The 14,540-nt window shown below is 33.6% G+C and overlaps 1 protein-coding gene across 1 annotated transcript in view; it reads right to left on the bottom strand.

The window, feature by feature from the left end:
• LOC143242312 (alpha-2-macroglobulin-like protein 1) overlaps positions 1-14,540 on the bottom strand; it is a 77,690-nt gene that overhangs the window by 19,502 nt on the left and 43,648 nt on the right. Inside the window, exons 18-20 of the mRNA XM_076485673.1 lie at positions 13,468-13,618; positions 7,211-7,439; positions 6,040-6,279 (exon numbers count right to left, since the gene is read on the bottom strand). Of these exons, the coding sequence (XP_076341788.1) occupies positions 6,040-6,279; positions 7,211-7,439; positions 13,468-13,618 (620 nt within the window). The remainder of the gene's footprint in view (positions 1-6,039; positions 6,280-7,210; positions 7,440-13,467; positions 13,619-14,540) is intronic.

Here is a 14,540-nt window from a genome sequence, read left to right on the forward strand (position 1 = left end):
TAAATTACACACTCTTCAAAATCCTGACTCGGCTGGGAGTTTAATTTAGATATCCACACGAGAACCAAGCACTGTAACTACTAAAGCACTTTGACACCCAGTTTTTGAAATCCAACATTCACAAATATTAATTCAAAATTTGACAACACCTATATTTTCTCAAAACCTGAAACAGCTTGTTCTAAACACCAACACTTACTAATACAATACAATTTATAAAAAGTTCAACTCAACAAGAGACTTGTTTCAGCAGTTTGGCATTAACAACACATAGTGGTTTTGATATATATACAGAAATAAATAAACATAACACACAAAGTAATAAATAAAATATTGAAAATTATTTGTACAAGATATTTGATTATTTTTACAGTCAAAACGAGTATTAGTAAATGTAGGACAAAATTTGAAGCACGTGTCAGAGTTCAGGTACTCTACAATTAATTTACATAAGTAATAAGTATCATTAAACAAATAGTCCTAGTTTTTATATTTTAATTTTATTCCTAATAGCTGAAATATTTAAAATTAACAATTCAATTTCAATGTCTTTCTGCTTCTGTTAGAACAATTCACAGTTATTACAATAAATAATGCTTTCTTAACTCTTATCAACTGTTTGCTAGTGGACAAAAAGAACAACTCAGTATCACTACCTTTCTCAACTATGACAGTTAAAGACATTAATGTATGGTTCATGACAGTTAAAGACATTAATGTATGGTTCATGACAGTTAAAGACATTAATGTATGGTTCATGACAGTTAAAGACATTAATGTACTAACACTTTGGTTCTTAGTGAAACAAATGTACGAAAACTTTATAAACTACTCCGATAATTCCTTTCCAAGAAGCAACAAGAAATATGTAAAAATGTAAGAAAGTGTTAATAATATTAAAATCATTTCTAATTACATAGTCCTACAAAGTTACAAGAACCTTGAACTACATTCATATACAGTACATACAATACTTGTACTGCAGTGTAATTCAACAGTAGACATGTACTTGTACTACACACTGTCGTTCAACAGCAGATATATACTTGTACTACACACTCGTTCAACAGCAGATATATACTTGTACTACACACTGTGATTCAACAGTAGACATGTACTTGTACTACACACTGTCGTTCAACAGCAGATATATACTTGTACTACACACTGTCGTTCAACAGCAGATATATACTTGTACTACACACTGTGATTCAACAGCAGATATACACTTGTACTACACACTGTGATTCAACAGCAGATATATACTTGTACTAAACTATCATTCAACAGTAGATATATACTTGTACTAAACTATCATTCAACAGTAGATATATACTTGTACTACACACTGTCGTTCAACAGCAGATATATACTTGTACTACACACTGTCGTTCAACAGCAGATATATACTTGTACTACACACTGTGATTCAACAGTAGATATATACTTGTACTAAACTATCATTCAACAGCAGATATATACTTGTACTAAACTATCATTCAACAGTAGATATATACTTGTACTAAACTATCATTCAACAGTAGATATATACTTGTACTAAACTATCATTCAACAGTAGATATATACTTGTACTACACACTGTCGTTCAACAGCAGATATATACTTGTACTACACACTGTCGTTCAACAGCAGATATATACTTGTACTACACACTGTGATTCAACAGTAGATATATACTTGTACTAAACTATCATTCAACAGCAGATATATACTTGTACTAAACTATCATTCAACAGTAGATATATACTTGTACTAAACTATCATTCAACAGTAGATATATACTTGTACTAAACTATCATTCAACAGTAGATATATACTTGTACTACACACTGTCGTTCAACAGCAGATATATACTTGTACTAAACTATCATTCAACAGCAGATATATACTTGTGCTACACACTGTCGTTCAACAGCAGATATATACTTGTACTACACACTGTCGTTCAACAGCAGATATATACTTGTACTACACACTGTCGTTCAACAGTAGATATATACTTGTACTACACACTGTGATTCAACAGTAGATATATACTTGTACTAAACTATCATTCAACAGTAGATATATACTTGTACTAAACTATCATTCAACAGCAGATATATACTTGTGCTACACACTGTCGTTCAACAGCAGATATATACTTGTACTACACACTGTCGTTCAACAGCAGATATATACTTGTACTACACACTGTCGTTCAACAGTAGATATATACTTGTACTACACACTGTGATTCAACAGTAGATATATACTTGTACTACACACTGTGATTCAACAGTAGATATATACTTGTACTAAACTATCATTCAACAGCAGATATATACTTGTGCTACACACTGTCGTTCAACAGCAGATATATACTTGTACTACACACTGTCGTTCAACAGCAGATATATACTTGTACTACACACTGTCATTCAACAGTAGATATATACTTGTACTACATACTATCATTCAACAGTAGATATATACTTGTACTAAACTATCATTCAACAGCAGATATATACTTGTACTAAACTATCATTCAACAGTAGATATATACTTGTACTAAACTATCATTCAACAGCAGATATATACTTGTACTTCACACTGTGATTCAACAGTAGATATATACTTGTACTACACACTGTGATTCAACAGCAGATATATACTTGTACTTCACACTGTGATTCAACAGTAGATATATACTTGTACTACACACTGTGATTCAACAGCAGATATATACTTGTACTTCACACTGTGATTCAACAGTAGATATATACTTGTACTACACACTGTGATTCAACAGCAGATATATACTTGTACTACACACTGTGATTCAACAGTAGATATATACTTGTACTACACACTGTGATTCAACAGTAGATATATACTTGTGCTACACACTGTCGTTCAACAGCAGATATATACTTGTACTACACACTGTCGTTCAACAGTAGATATATACTTGTACTAAACTATCATTCAACAGCAGATATATACTTGTACTAAACTATCATTCAACAGTAGATATATACTTGTACTAAACTATCATTCAGCAGCAGATATATACTTGTACTAAACGATCATTCAACAGTAGATATATACTTGTACTAAACGATCATTCAACAGCAGATATATACTTGTACTAAACTATCATTCAACAGTAGATATATACTTGTACTACACACTGTCGTTCAACAGCAGATATATACTTGTACTACACACAGTTGTTCAACAGTAGATATATACTTGTACTAAACTATCATTCAACAGCAGATATATACTTGTACTAAACTATCATTCAACAGTAGATATATACTTGTACTACACACTGTGATTCAACAGCAGATATATACTTGTACTACACACTGTTGTTCAACAGCAGATATATACTTGTACTACACACTGTTGTTCAACAGTAGATATATACTTGTACTAAACTATCATTCAACAGTAGATATATACTTGTACTAAACTATCATTCAACAGCAGATATATACTTGTACTTCACACTGTCGTTCAACAGCAGATATATACTTGTACTACACACTGTCATTCAACAGTAGATATATACTTGTACTACACACTGTCATTCAACAGTAGATATATACTTGTACTAAACTATCATTCAACAGCAGATATATACTTGTACTAAACTATCATTCAACAGTAGATATATACTTGTACTAAACTATCATTCAACAGCAGATATATACTTGTACTAAACTATCATTCAACAGCAGATATATACTTGTACTAAACTATCATTCAACAGTAGATATATACTTGTACTAAACTATCATTCAACAGTAGATATATACTTGTACTAAACTATCATTCAACAGTAGATATATACTTGTACTAAACTATCATTCAACAGTAGATATATACTTGTACTAAACTATCATTCAACAGCAGATATATACTTGTACTAAACTATCATTCAACAGCAGATATATACTTGTACTAAACTATCATTCAACAGTAGATATATACTTGTACTAAACTATCATTCAACAACAGATATATACTTGTACTAAACTATCATTCAACAGCAGATATATACTTGTACTAAACTATCATTCAACAGTAGATATATACTTGTACTAAACTATCATTCAACAGTAGATATATACTTGTACTAAACTATCATTCAACAGTAGATATATACTTGTACTTCACACTGTGATTCAACAGTAGATATATACTTGTACTACACACTGTGATTCAACAGTAGATATATACTTGTACTACACACTGTGATTCAACAGTAGATATATACTTGTACTACACACTGTGATTCAACAGTAGATATATACTTGTACTACACACTGTGATTCAACAGTAGATATATACTTGTACTACACACTGTGATTCAACAGTAGATATATACTTGTACTACACACTGTGATTCAACAGTAGACATATACTTGTACTACACACTGTGATTCAACAGTAGATATATACTTGTACTACACACTGTGATTCAACAGTAGATATATACTTGTACTACACACTGTGATTCAACAGTAGATATATACTTGTACTACACACTGTGATTCAACAGTAGATATATACTTGTACTACACACTGTGATTCAACAGCAGATATATACTTGTACTAAACTATCATTCAACAGCAGATATATACTTGTACTACACACTGTCGTTCAACAGCAGATATATACTTGTACTACACACTGTCGTTCAACAGCAGATATATACTTGTAGTAAACTATCATTCAACAGCAGATATATACTTGTACTAAACTATCATTCAACAGCAGATATATACTTGTACTAAACTGTCATTGAACAGCAGATATATACTTGTACTAAACTGTCATTCAACAGCAGATATATACTTGTACTACACACTGTCGTTCAACAGCGGATATATACTTGTACTACACACTGTGATTCAACAGCAGATATATACTTGTACTACACACTGTCGTTCAACAGCAGATATATACTTGTACTACACACTGTCGTTCAACAGCAGATATATACTTGTACTACATACTGTGATTCAACAGTAGATATATACTTGTACTAAATTATCATTCAACAGTAGATATATACTTGTACTAAACTATCATTCAACAGCAGATATATACTTGTACTAAACCATCATTCAACAGCAGATATATACTTGTACTAAACTATCATTCAACAGTAGATATATACTTGTACTAAACTATCATTCAACAGCAGATATATACTTGTACTAAACTATCATTCAACAGCAGATATATACTTGTACTAAACTATCATTCAACAGTAGATATATACTTGTACTAAACTATCATTCAACAGCAGATATATACTTGTACTAAACTATCATTCAACAGTAGATATATACTTGTACTAAACTATCATTCAACAGTAGATATATACTTGTACTAAACTATCATTCAACAGCAGATATATACTTGTACTTCACACTGTGATTCAACAGTAGATATATACTTGTACTACACACTGTGATTCAACAGTAGATATATACTTGTACTACACACTGTGATTCAACAGTAGATATATACTTGTACTACACACTGTGATTCAACAGTAGATATATACTTGTACTACACACTGTGATTCAACAGTAGACATATACTTGTACTACACACTGTGATTCAACAGTAGATATATACTTGTACTACACACTGTGATTCAACAGTAGATATATACTTGTACTACACACTGTGATTCAACAGTAGATATATACTTGTACTACACACTGTGATTCAACAGTAGATATATACTTGTACTACACACTGTGATTCAACAGTAGATATATACTTGTACTAAACTATCATTCAACAGTAGATATATACTTGTACTACACTATCATTCAACAGTAGAGACTTGTATAACAAATGTTAAATAAGAATGAAACAATTTAATTTTTCAAAAACCGCTGTGTGTTCTGAAGCTGTTGCTTTAGTTTATTACGTGTGAAATGAAAGGACTTACAACACACTTTCTTTTACCCAACAGGATATTACTGGGTTTTCTTTCAAACCCTTACCTCAACTAAGAGCTCTCTCTTTACTGCATCTTTAGCATCCAACTGTGCAGAGATCTCATTTCCACAAACATCAGTGTCTTTCAGAGCATGCGCATACACAGTCAAGTTGACTTTTCCAATAGCGTGTGGTTCAACTAACCATCTGATGGTGTCACTAGACTGACCACAAACACAGATTCTGGAGACGCTCGTGTCATTCTTCACCTCGAACGCTTCACTATACTCCAGTTGAAGCTCAATCTGGAAATGAAAACACAGAGTATCTTAGTGGTAGATGACAGTAACCAGTAAACAAAAATCACGTTGAATCAAAGATAAAACAATACCAATAACATGAAAACAATTTATACCCTGTAAATAGATATCATATACTTTTGTTACAAAGGTAATGTTTGTTTGGTATACCTAACTTCTCAGATTCTTTGTAAACATCTGTAAGGCCTTCTATTGCATGTATATGTATGTATGGTATTCTCAGAAGACAACTTTATAGATTTATCTTTTAAAACAAGCCTATACATTTGTCATATATTCCAACTATATTTTAATAAGCTATACTTTTAATTTTAATTTGTTTCTTAGTTAGAAGGAACTGTTGGTATTAATTATAATCTTAATTAAGCCAGAAAAACTCGAAACTGAAGTCAGGTTTTTTCTCCCACATTCAAAGCTAGTTTATTAATGTGAAGAGTACAGTTATTTCAAGACAGTTGTTTCCTGCTAATAGAGTGAAACAATTAGGGTGTTTGGAACTGTGCTAGATATTTATCAAATGATTTCGTACATGTTGATTTTACATTAATCATAATATTATTACATAGGTGTGAAAGTCATTAGTAATGTAGGCCTACAACAATGTATAACAGTGTACAAATGTTCAAACTTCTAGAAAAGTTAAAAGAGGAAACAAATTAATTTATAATTAATAAAAAAAACCAAAACAACTACACACTGTCTCTTACTCACTACATTAAATTTTATTTATTCAGTTATTACACAAACTGGATGTTGAATAATATTTGCCAGATAACATGACAGAACCTGCCAATAAAAAAACAAAAAAACAACAATCAATATTTCAATAATATTATATTAAATTGAATCATAGCAACATTTTAAGATACATCAGGTGTACTTTTGAGTCAAATCATAAAGATAACTTCATACTTACAGGCAAACATTCACTGAGGTAATTGAAGACAGTTACAATCACAGGAACTTTCTCCCCACGGATGACAGAGTAAGGAAGCGTAAAGCTGACAAAGAATGGCTGGAATGCTTTAACAGTTACAGGGCCAGAAATACCCAGCCCTGCTTCCTCATTCAAACAAACAGCACTGCCAACCCACTCAGTAATGGTATGTGGAATGTCTTGTTTAATGTTTAACTCCCCACTCTCGCTGGAGAAATGAGAAAACAATTCACAAGTTAAATTTTGGTTCTAACATACATTGTCACTGATATTTAAATACAGGTTTAGGACTCAAAATTACCATCTAGTTCTTATGTTGTTCACTATCAGGGAGGTTATACAGTTTATTGAGGTATTTTTATGCTTCGTTACTGTACAGAACTAACCAGACAATATTGTATGAATTACATAAGAAACCCTAACAGTAGTTAATGTAATTTACTAGAATACTGATGACACTTATGCCTACATTCGTCTGTGTATTTGATACCTTATTAAGGACCTAGGAATTAACAAAATCACTGACCACTAAGTATGTTTAACCACAATTAATGACTGATAGAATCTAAAAAATAACAACAGTGGAAGTTAAAAATAAACATTAATCTATTATTCATCTCTTGTCCCCTAGTTATATCAACTTTAGGAATTTCACCCTTCATAAGTAACCCTGCATCTAGGAAAATCAAAAGAGCAAGGCTAGGTTTTCTATAGTGATGGACTGTACATATAAGGCATTTTTAGCAGTCTTTTACTCCCTACATTAAACCTTATTTATTCAGTTCTTAGCTGTCTCTTACTCACTACAATTAAACCTTATTTATTCAGTTTTTAGCTGTCTCTTACTCACTACATTAAACATTATTTATTCAGTTTTTAGCTGTCTCTTACTCACTACAATTAAACCTTATTTATTCAGTTTTTAGCTGTCTCTTACTCACTACATTGAACATTATTTATTCAGTTTTTAGCTGTCTCTTACTCACTACAATTAAACCTTATTTATTCAGTTTTTAGCTGTCTCTTACTCTCTACATTAAACCTTATTTATTCAGTTTTTAGCTGTCTCTTACTCCCTACATTAAACATTATTTATTCAGTTTTTAGCTGTCTCTTACTCCCTACATTAAACCTTATTTATTCAGTTCTTAGCTGTCTCTTACTCACTACAATTAAACATTATTTATTCAGTTTTTAGCTGTCTCTTACTCCCTACATTAAACCTTATTTATTCAGTTCTTAGCTGTCTCTTACTCCCTACATTAAACCTTATTTATTCAGTTTTTAGCTGTCTGTTACTCACTACATTAAACATTATTTATTCAGTTTTTAGCTGTCTGTTACTCACTACATTAAACATTATTTATTCAGTTTTTAGCTGTCTGTTACTCACTACATTAAACATTATTTATTCAGTTTTTAGCTGTCTCTTACTCCCTACATTAAACATTATTTATTCAGTTTTTAGCTGTCTCTTACTCCCTACATTAAACCTTATTTATTCAGTTTTTAGCTGTCTCTTACTCCCTACATTAAACCTTATTTATTCAGTTTTTAGCTGTCTCTTACTCACTATAATTAAACCTTATTTATTCAGTTTTTAGCTGTCTCTTACTCACTACATTAAACCTTATTTATTCAGTTTTTAGCTGTCTCTTACTCCCTACATTAAACCTTATTTATTCAGTTTTTAGCTGTCTCTTACTCACTACAATTAAACCTTATTTATTCAGTTTTTAGCTGTCTCTTACTACATTAAACCTTATTTATTCAGTTTTTAGCTGTCTCTTACTCACTACAATTAAACCTTATTTATTCAGTTTTTAGCTGTCTCTTACTCCCTACATTAAACATTATTTATTCAGTTTTTAGCTGTCTCTTACTCACTACAATAAATCTTATTTATTCTGTTCAACCTACTAACTGTTTACAGTACTCTGTTTCAAAACAAAATTTAGGAAATGACAAATATTTCTTTAAGCCTAAAAGTAGATGCTATTTAGTAATTTATTTAAAATGTCAGTCAAATTGATTGAGTACATCCACTGTATGAAGGGATATCACTGACAACCTTCAGGCCTGTAAACGACTAACACCTGATGAAGGAAGGTCAGGTTACTCAGCTTTCATTACCATGTAACACTGTAGAGATATTAATATTTGATGAGAAAGAAAAGATTCATGTTGGAAGATTATACTAATACATAAAATTGTAGAGATAATAATACTTGATGAAAGTTCTTTGGTATTTTATAGTGCAAAGCAACCAAGCTAACAATGTGCCAAACGACCATTAAAAATTTGAAAGTAAAGTAAAATTATAAAAATTCATAAAAAGGAATAAAAAATAAACAATTAGAAACTTAAATTTTTAAATCCAATTTTTATATCTAGTTTACAAAGAGAGAAACTACAGTAATACAATTTGTAAAGGACTTTCTGCAGCATAATTTTAATTATCATAACTTGCCAGGATGACCAACACATAAGTTCAAACAGCAGCATTAGTCACCTGAAGTTGGCTTTTCCAGTACTGGTTTCAAATTATTTGACGTGCAGCCATTTTCTACCTTCGTATTGAACTAATTTTACTTTAATTCATAAAAATGAATCACGTTAAAAAAAATTCTAATTTATGAATTAAAAACTTAAATAGTGTTAAAAAGACCAATGGTCTTTAAAAAACTAAATACCTTTGTAAGGTGGACAGTGTCACGATCGCTAATGACATTGTCCAATGTTGCAAATAAACCTTGGGAAAAAAAATGTTTAAAATGGTGCCGTCGTTGAGAGTTGTAACGACAGCAAGACAGTAAAATGTGAGTTATTGTGACCTGAGTGCGCAACCGTCGAGCCATAACAAACCATGGCAGAGCCCACAGAATCATCTGATTTCAAACCATCTATATAAATGGGAATGGAGGGATAGTTTGAGAAATGTTCAGCAAATAAAAGACAGTACTTCCAATGTACTGCTCAGATGACTTAAAGAAATATTACATTTGGGGATGATAATAAGCCATGGTGGGATGGGCTGACCAGGGTAAACAGCAATGTTATCCAGGGACAAACCCAATTCATCCAACTGTGCCTGGACCAAAAGCAACAATGGCAGATCATCCTGAAGAAGGATCATCCACAGAGGAAGGAAAACACAACCCAAGGTGGGATGCTTTGGTAAGGAATAAAGGTTCAAAGAATACAGTGAAGACAATTGCAAATGGTGAAGGTGTAGAGGATATTCATGAGACTCTGTGTATAAGCTCTGGACTGGTAAAGTGCAGAAAGCCCTGGAGGAGAGCTGAAGTCCCTGATGATGAATGGGGTCCAGCATCTTCAAGGTAGAGCTCCTAGCACAGCCATGGACCAAGACCCATAGTGTAGTTTCGAATGAATACAAGCACGAAATATCTTTAACACAGAGCATAGATGCAATCCCCAAGTGGTGGAAGAGAGGACACAGAGGATGTTCAGTGCTCTTGTACATTTGACTCATAGCTACTTCATGTGTGGTATAAAGATCAGCTTACAGTCAAAGATAAGCTCCAAGAATTTTGTTTCAGAGACCACTGGAAGCAGAAATTCACCAAAGCTGTGTTCAGGATTGGGGTGAAAATCCTGTTGGGGCCAAAAGTGCATGCCAATGGTTAAAACTGTTTGCTGTGGTCCACTTCAGTAAACAACTGAGAGCAGTCTGTAACTGCCACTCAATAAACCTCATATTTGATGACCAACATGAGATGTGGAAGTCATCGACATAGAGCCCATTTGTAACAATAAGAGGGAGTTGTTTAGTGATGGAATTAATCTTTATATTGAAAAGTGTGACACTCATAACAATGCTCTGAGGGATTCCAAGTTCCTGTATGAAAGAACGGGAAAGTGTCGAACCCACAAGAACTTGGAATCATCTGCCCATTGAAACATTTTTAATAAAAATGGGCAATTGGTAAAGTAACCCACATAAGTGGAGGTCTCACAAAACGCCATACCTCCACGCAGTATTATATGCCTTTTCAATGTCAAAGAATATTGATACAAGATGTCATTTTAGAAAGGCTTCTCTGATTGATGTCAAATGTCCATAGTGGAGAGCTGTGTCCTCAGAACCCACACTGGGTGAGCGAAAGGAACCAAACAAGATGAACATTAACCATTCTCTCTGAGACAGCTCCTCAAAGCTACTGGACAGTAGTTCAAAGGAATCTTGGGATTATTGTCCCATATGTCTTTGGAACTGGTGGTAGAAGAGATGGTGATTGTGAATTTAATCCAAGATTCCTTCTGGATTCGACATCTCACCTACTGAGCACGTGCACTGGAGCTGCTGGAAAGTGATGAGGTTCGAGAATGTGAGATACTAATGAAAAGTATCCCAGGCACATTTTTGAATCTTCTGTGCCATGTGGCAGGCAGGATTCTACCACGGAAGAGGAAATCATGGAAAGCATGTCGAGGTTTTAGGAATACATTGACTGTATAATACAGTCAGTTACTGCTGCCACACAGTCATCTACTGATGGGTTAGAGACGATGGCAGGATCAAGTTCTGCGAGAGCAGTGAAAGGTGGCCAGCTTCTGCCAAGTGAAGTCTATCGATCTCTATGAATCCTGACCTGGGTCGATTGAGCAGGTCTATGTTGTTGGAAGAAGACTGCAGTGACTGAGAGTGTGAACAAATTATTGTTTTACCTCTCAAGCTGTAGAAGATGATGTACCTAAGGAAATGGCTGTACCCAGAACCAAATGAATTGGATATGGGGGTTTGATGGAATTAATGATAGGGACAGAAAAGGGTGTTGACATTGATTCATCAACTTTCTTAATCACAGAAGTCAAAAGACATTTCATATGGGTTGAGAGTGATTATTTCAGAGGCATGAAGAAATCTGTCTGCACTCCCCCTGTAGTAGTGGAATGAAGTGCATATGTCCGAGATGAAGTGGTGGACAGCAACTTTAAACAAGGTAAGTAACGTTTTGATTCATTTTCAAACACTGGACCTCTTTTTCTTACAACCACTTAGGGCAAGAACAAAGCAGGATGGGTACGACCCATTACAATTAACGCAACGAGGGTCTGTTTCACACTCACAGGCGTCGTGGTTCTTACCACCACAAAAAGCACACATCAAGGAACCATGGCATGATGTCTTAGAGTCACTGAACTGCTGACACTGGAAACATCTGAGAGGGTTCAGAATATATGGCCGTACCTACCAATTAAGATAACCTACCTTGACGAAGGCAGGTGGACATGGTGATGTAAATGTTAAAATTAGGGCATTGGTAGGTATCATAATGCCATCTTTGTGAGGTGATATATGCCTCACTATAGAAACTCCTTGGGTGGAGAAACCAGCAAGGAGATGTTTTTCAAATCCCTCTAAACAATAACTCCTGGTGACGAATTCAAAGAAGCATTAGTTATAACCACTATAGATACATTCCCAATCACCTTTCAATGAAAAGAGGAATTCACTGTGTTTAGCAGTGGATGTTTCCACCAATATGTCATCAGATCAAAGCTTCTTTACTGACTTTGGAGAGCCAGTAAGTCCGTCTAGTCCCTTCTGAATGAAAAAGAGAGAAATTTGCCCTAAAGGTGTGTATGAAAGAAAATGAGGTGCAACGGGTGTTACAGATACTGAAGATTGCTGCTCAGAATCTTCAAGAGTTGTTTACTCAACTGTGGACTGTTTTTTTCACTATTTCATTTAAATTTTTATTTGGGGGTTTCATAATAAAGGTCAACCAAGTACTGGTGTTGGATGTTCTCAACTAGTGTTATGGACATTGTATCTGATGCTGACATTTGGGTATAGAGCTCACAAAACCTTGGAGTTGCTGCAGTGTCCTTGTTTGGCACTGTAGTGTGTCCCCTCATAGAACTCCATGGTGAATGAGATCAGTGGGCAAGCCAATTGACCCTGGGGGACCACCTCAAGGCTAACCCTCTACAGAAATTCAAGGCCAAAGGCCCTCAACCACCAGGATCCTCTCCTCCCCATCATAGGTCGCCACGCACAGCAAACACGTGGGTGAATGTTTAGACCCCACAGAAGGTAAACTGAAAGAACAGAACCTTCTCTGGAAGGTCCCCTCATCATGCTCATTACAAGTCATGATCGATATGTAAAAGTGTAAAATATTAATATACCATGAAATAATATTTAAATTATAGTAATGTAACAGATAAAGTTTATATGATTTTATTTCTCTGCTGAATTTCCTTACCCTACAGTCTCCAGATTCCAGATCCATGTTTCTGGAAAGAAGCTTCTAATTTCCAAGTCAGGCTCTTGTTTACTTGTTCCATCTTCTCTCTGGAACTCTGTTGTGCTAACTGGTTCTTTAGTTTGATCTTGTGCTGCACCATCAAGAGCTACTTCTCAATATTTAATAGAATTAAAATATAAGCAACACTCATGCTTGTTCAAACAAACAAAAATCATTTGGTTACAGAAAATTCAAAATAAATTAATATTTACACAAGATCAGAAACAAAAGTTGCAATATTTCTTATAATGAGTAAAAAATATACAATTTCAACTTCAAATCACTTGATTTTACTTCACCACAAACATGTTTTTCTATATGAAAATAAATTTACAGCAAGTATTACATCATTTTACCACACATTTTTACACAATTTTTCACAGGTATATTACAATTAAATCAGAAATCTAACAAATCCTGCCACCACATTAAAGCTTACATTAATTACAGAGTTTTGATAAAGTACAGTAATGCAAACAAGGTTTAACTTGGTCTGTAACTTTACAATATTCCTGGGATATCTAACATTATAAATGTCACACAAAATTTAACCTGCTGACTGCCAAGTATTTCAGCTGCTACAATACAACTCTAATGCTTCTTCATTTTGTAACCTTTTTTGTGACGCCATTTTGGATCGAAAGTGAAACAATTTGTAAGTGGGTCAAATGTATGTATGGTGCTGACATCTAGCGTTGAAAATAAATATTATTGAGAAAGAATTTACTCCTCCGTGGCACTGTGCTACCGATCGGCTGGAACGAGTTATCTCGTCTACGGCACTGAACAGGTTAAAGACCCTTTAATTGTTAATTACATTAATATTTACATGTAATACACAATCGTATTTATTTCAACAGATGAGTTGTAAGTGATTACCCCAAATCAACTAGAGTTATGTGACTTTTCTCTACAAGTTTTGTGAGAATCACATTAAAAGAAAAACTTTCATAAGCACTTGGAAGTTACTGATGCTTTATGGTCACATTTTCAAATAATAATTACACATGATATATTACAGTAAAAAATAA

This window comes from Tachypleus tridentatus, unplaced genomic scaffold (genome assembly GCF_004210375.1).
Source record: "Tachypleus tridentatus isolate NWPU-2018 unplaced genomic scaffold, ASM421037v1 Hic_cluster_2, whole genome shotgun sequence".
Lineage (NCBI taxonomy): Eukaryota > Metazoa > Arthropoda > Merostomata > Xiphosura > Limulidae > Tachypleus > Tachypleus tridentatus.